The 6,021-nt window shown below is 31.8% G+C and overlaps 1 protein-coding gene across 1 annotated transcript; it reads right to left on the reverse strand.

Moving 5' to 3' along the window:
* Positions 1-3,906: 3,906 nt before the first annotated feature.
* LOC124941785 (beta-glucuronosyltransferase GlcAT14B-like) lies at positions 3,907-6,021 on the reverse strand. The gene is made up of 4 exons (XM_047482135.1): positions 5,275-6,021; positions 5,108-5,183; positions 4,917-5,032; positions 3,907-4,657 (listed from the first exon to the last, which is right to left on the reverse strand). The coding sequence occupies exons 1-4, from the start codon at positions 5,813-5,815 to the stop codon at positions 4,140-4,142; spliced, it is 1,251 nt and encodes a 416-aa protein (XP_047338091.1). The 5' UTR covers positions 5,816-6,021; the 3' UTR covers positions 3,907-4,139.

Consider the following 6,021-nt stretch of genomic DNA (forward strand, 5'->3'; position numbering starts at 1 on the left):
ATGACCGCACAAAGAAAGGATCGGCCAAAACTTAAAACCGGAAACATCAGACAGCCGACCGGCCACAAGACAAAGGAATAACCGGAAGAAGTCCGGTTACATCACTCGTACCGGAAGCCATCCGGTTAAGTCGAATGACCGACCAGTACAAGAAGACAATTCGGGTATCTGTTGAGAATGATACCAAAGGAACAGACTGAACACTTCCATATCCATACAAGTCTGAGGAAAGTCTGCAGGCTGCAGAAGACAGTCCTACCGGATCTTTCCACTTCGGGATAAGTCAGAAAGGAGATCTTCCAAGTACAGACAACTGTCTAACAGACAGTGTCTACATTGAGTAAAAGACAAACCTAGTAGGTTTGTCTTACACACCGGAAGAACAGACCGCCAGGTCTGAGACAGACCGCCAGGTCTGAGGTTGATCGCCAAGTCTGAAAAGATGACCGCAGGCTCTGAATCACTGAATCACTGAACCTCTGCACATCTGCTCAACCAATCAGATTCAAGGAAGTGAAATATGACCGTTGGCATATTTCACCTATAAAAGGGGCAGTTGAAGAAGAATAAATGGAAAACACAGAAAGGACAAGCAACATACAGTGAGACAAGTAAGAAATTCCAAGAGCATTTATTCTACAAGTGATAAGACTGTGTTGTTCTGAGAAAGCCTAAGTGCTAAAGTAAAAGTGTGTGTTTTACAATTTCGGTGTAAATTGTAAGAGTGTTATTGAGCGGGAAATAAGTCTCGATCGGATTGTACTTGTATTCCTTAGTGAATATCCTTCTCGCGGTTTCGAGAGGAATGGGTGACGTAGGAGTTTTATCTCCGAACATCCATAAAATCTGTCTTGTTACTTACTGTCTGCCGGTTTCATTATCTAACCGATCCATACCGCTATAACCGACTTAACTCTATCCAAGCCGAATTTCCAGATTACCGAAGCCGACCCATCAAATCTCAAACCTCCATCATATAAAACCGATTCTGCCTATCATACAAGTGTGTCGCTTCAACCTGAAAGCAAACATCTTCCGCGCTTGAACCTAGTTCAAGGGTTTGTGACAGGTTGTGTAGTATTGAAATCCCGGTGTTAATCTCTAACCGGATTAACCACCACCTTACGAGTAAGAACCGCTAACCGGTTCAACCCCCGGTCCTCCAGCGGCTACCTAGATCCTAACAATATATATATATATATATATATATATATATATATATATATATATATATATATATATATATATATATATATATATATATATATATATATATATATATATATATATATATATATATATATATATATATATATATATATATATATGTAAATTTGAATTTTTTTATAAAATTAATTTGAATTTTTTTATTTAAATGTAATTGTTATTTGTGATTCGAACTTTTATTTTTTATTGTTAACTTTGAAGAGTAATGATAAAAAGCGAGAATTTGATGTCATGAATGGTGTCGGGATTGACGTATCAACATGTGATTGAACATAGAAATAAAATTTCTCTATCCAATTATATTTAAGTTCAATAATGTATTGACACATTATTCATAATATCATTCAATACACTAAATTCACACTTTCTATCATTACTTTTGTGTTATATAAGGCTCAAACTACATATTTTTTAAATGATCAATGATATTATGAGATGTATATTCGTTTAACATAAGGACAAAAATATAACATTTGTGAAGGAACATCGGTAATCTCAAATTATCATAATTTTAGTTATTTAAAATTTTATTTTTCATAAAAGCTTTGGTAAATCTTATTTTATTGTAGTATTTTTTAAAATTAATTTATCATAGAAAAATAGAAATTCTCAACTTTTTTTTAAGTTATTGAAACCGTATTTCATAGTTTGAAAATATATCTCAATTAATATTTGGGTTACTATCTCAATTTTTTTTAATTATCTAATTTGAGAAAAATCGTCGAACTTTCAATGATTGTAATCGTTCGATACGTATCATTCATAATAATAATATTATGCTGTTTTCTGATATTAGTTCAAGAAAGTTAGTAGAGTCGGTCGGGAATTAATCGGTTTTCTTGAGATTTTACGAGCTCGATAATTTATTGAATATCTTTTTCTTCATGTCATATTTTGTTATTATGCTGAAACAATTTTTTTCATTTTTAATATACATAGAACATCTTCAAAAAAAACATTAAAAAAATAATATTTATAACACAAATACATCGAAATTGGTAGGATGTAAACTAAATTATGTTGCTTTAAAATTTTGTAGAAAATATGTATTAAATATCTATTTTGGAATTTTTCAGAATTTCAATTCACACATTTTGTTAGTTATAATTTCCCTACTCCTATCACTTTTTTTTAATACTAAATTTAAAATATATATTTCCAAAACATCATTAATATTATTTCATTACAAATAATTCAAATTTGAACTTCAAATAATAACTCTAACCGTTTTTTTAAATACTCATTCTTGCTTGTAATCTAACATTAGGCAGGCATGATAGTGAAGTAGATAGAGACATGCAAGGAGTATTTTTTCCTTTTTAATTCTGTAAATTTGTAAATAATTAATGTATAAGAGAACTAAAAAATTATGTCATAAAATAATTTCTCAAAGCTCAATAATAAAAACCAACTAACTAGATATTAAAGAAACAATATTAGCAAAGTTACCTCTTTCCCAAAATTGTCATGATGTTAAATTATATATTTTTCTGGATAATCAAAATTGTAATAACTAAAAAAATAGACTAAAATAGACTAAATCGAATTTTCAAACCTTAAGGATGTAAATAAAATCGAAAAAATCAACTCAAACTGTCTAAACCTAATTCTCTCGGATAAAAAATTTGTTACACAATCAAAGTTAGTTAGAATAACTTAACCCATTAGATATTTTAATATTTTTGACAAAGACATTAGTCAATAATAGCATCGTGATCATGTGCAGTATAATACCAAACAATGAGAGAACTAACTATTGATTAAACCTTATAAGGACAATATAATAACTATTTTGATATTTAAGAATAAGCTTGTTTCATAATTTTGTTAAATAATACATTTTTTTAATTAATAGATGTTAGAATAATTTATTTTGATATTTTATACATTTAAATTAATTATATTATTGATATATTAATTGTTAATGGGTTGAAAATGAGCTTACAACTAACCAAATCGAACCTTTGAATTACAAAAGTTAAATTGAAAAATGTTAATAAATTTTATTAATATATATATATATATATATATATATTAAATTTACAATTTCTTTCGATAAAAATATATTTAATTTATCATTTTTCTTTTTGTGCAAAATCAAATTCAACTCCATTTATTGAACTTCAAAAATAAAATTTTCAAAATAAAGATGAACTTTATTTTTAAAATCACTAAAATAAGCGAAATATGACGAAACTTCAAGATTTCAAAGGTGCCATGAAATATAGACTAAGAAAACAAAACATGTTTCTTTTTGGATAGATTAATTCATTCCTTAAGTAAGATTCCACAAAGAAACATTTACATATAAGAAAAGTTATCATAAAAAAATAAGTGTAGAAACTTTCATGTTTAGACATTCCCAACCCTTATTTATCGTTTTTCAAAAATAGAAACTTAGAAACCTTCAAGGAGAAGAGAAACATACTATTTTCAAATGGTAAATATTTCATGAATTCAAATGTTCTTGTCGACAAAAACTTTGGTAACCCGAAGCCAACCTCAATATAATATATCCGTCGAAAGAAAGCTTTTCAACACCGGTCCCAAACTAACCTCCATATTATCAACATTATCCAATCACGCCACCTTATGAATGAAACCAAAACCAAACTAAACGACCAAGGGCAAAATCGAATTTATCTACACCTCTCAGCATCCACACACAAAAAAGGAACAAACTTGGCAACATGTCGCAATTTATGATAAAATTTAGTGAGTTTAATCCATTCATTCCCTTCCTCTCAATTGCTTAAACAACAAAGTTTCGAAAGCAAAAAAGAGAAAGAAAAAGATATACATCGATCGATCATCGTGGCAACTCAATACCAAAATCTTGTTCCCATCACCAACAACTAGTTTGATGATCAAATTGATCCTAGCTAGGCTTATTACACTATCTCAACATCGATCTATATGCAATGGTTCACTTTAAAATCTTTATCCGACAACAAACCTCCAATAAGTTCACCAATTCTTTTCGCTCCTTTCCCAGGTCTAACTTCAGTTATATTCGAAGTAACATAATTCGGCCCACTTTCCTTATCATTATCTCCATCAAACCAACTACCAGGTACAAACCCATCTTTCGAACGACCCAACAGCTCTGAATCGATCCTATCTAGGATCGCCTCATGATCCTGACCAAACTTCCTAGCAAAAGGTGCATTACTCTCTACCATTCTCTCATAATCATCTAGGGTAAGAAAATGTGGGTGCTGTTTCGGTGGATTATCCCACGAAATGAAATGAAGGTCGTGGTTTACAGTTGTGTTCTTGAACTCTTCTGCATTGCAGATGACTGTGTGGAAGTATCCTTCTGGAGAAGAAAGGAAGTTTGCGTAGTACATTAGGACTATTCTAGGTAGATTATCCCAACCCCATATACAATACTCGATGAAGGGACGCGACAGCATCATCCAAGCCGAACCTGAACCCCATATGAAATCATTAGTGTTTGTTCACAACGATGCTTGCAAAACCAGAAATGGAACACCATGTTCATCTGCAGGAGATATTCTACACTTATTCGACAAATTGAACTACCACATGTTCATTTTGTACACAGATGCATCAATAAAATTCCCCTAATGGGTACAAAGAAGCAAATTCAATCCAAAATGAGTAACTATTGAAGTAATTAAGCGATCAGATGATGAATTTTTATGGGCATTGAATGAATTCATTACCAGTGAAGAGCTTGTATGCTGTTGGGACACTTCTTTTCTCTGAAACCCAGAAAACATCTGATTTCTGTAAACTATAAAGCCCAGGATCTATAATAACAGGTTTAGCCCTTTGAAACCTGTTTATTTTGATCACACAGAATAAGCAAAACTCGAATTGATTAATCAAAATGTAAAGTTTAAGCAAAACTTACTCCTTCCAACCAATATCACTTGTATGTTCAATGAAATTAAGGTCTCTTGGGATTGTAGATAAAGTATGAAGCATGTCTGTTCAAAAAACCAATCAGAAATCAGAATTAAAGATCCAAAACCAAGATGATAATAAAGACTAATGGAATTAAAGAGAGAAGTAATGAACCATCTTGTGTGACCAATGGATAATCAGAAGCACTCAAATTAATAAACCAATCCCAATCTCCACCTTCCTTTAAAAGAATCGCCGCCGCGTGAAGAGTATTACTAACCATTGTCGGTCCTCTGTAAGTAACCAAATTGGATCTGGGTACCGACCTAACATTTCCAATTTTACGAAACAGAGGATCGTTTTGAACAAACTTAGCAAGTTCAAGTCTCTCTTCCGGTGAAGATTCAAGGTCTAAATGAACAACATACTGATTCAATGGATGATACAAAGCTTTCAAAGTTCTCTTCAAACTCTCACCATCTCCTTTAGAACCTGAGATCAAATAAGCTAATCTTGGAATTTTATTAGATTGAGTCGGTGATATATGTAACTTCGATTCAACAAACAACGGCGGTGGAATTTGTCTAATTTTGGGCGAGACAGGAAATGGGTATGAAGTGAAAATAGAGAAAACGACTAGAATAGTTGATATAAAAAGTGAAAACAAAAGAGGGACAAGCCATTGTTTCTTCTTCACTGGTTTACCATTCTCCATTTTGAAAAGCCACTGTTCTAACTTCTAAAGATGGCTTAAAATCAAGAATGGTGAAAAAGGAAGAAAACCCAGAAAGATCGAGCAATTATCGCCGGAGATCAGCGTTGGGGCAGGTGAGATTGAACCGGAATGTTGTTGTTTGAGCATAAAGTTGTTCGCTTTGAGGAAGATGACTTAGAGAGAGAAAGAGAAGACTGTGAAAATGA

This window comes from Impatiens glandulifera, chromosome 6 (assembly GCF_907164915.1).
Source record: "Impatiens glandulifera chromosome 6, dImpGla2.1, whole genome shotgun sequence".
NCBI classification, from domain to species: domain Eukaryota; kingdom Viridiplantae; phylum Streptophyta; class Magnoliopsida; order Ericales; family Balsaminaceae; genus Impatiens; species Impatiens glandulifera.

Coding starts and splice junctions, on each gene's coding strand:
- LOC124941785 (XM_047482135.1), bottom strand. CDS start 5,815: ATGGAGAATGGTAAACCAGTGAAGAAGAAACAATGGCTTGTCCCTCTT. Junction 5,033..5,107: donor AGTGATATTGGTTGGAAGGA/GTAAGTTTTGCT, acceptor CAAAATAAACAG/GTTTCAAAGGGCTAAACCTG. Junction 4,658..4,916: donor AGCATACAAGCTCTTCACTG/GTAATGAATTCA, acceptor TATGGGGTTCAG/GTTCGGCTTGGATGATGCTG.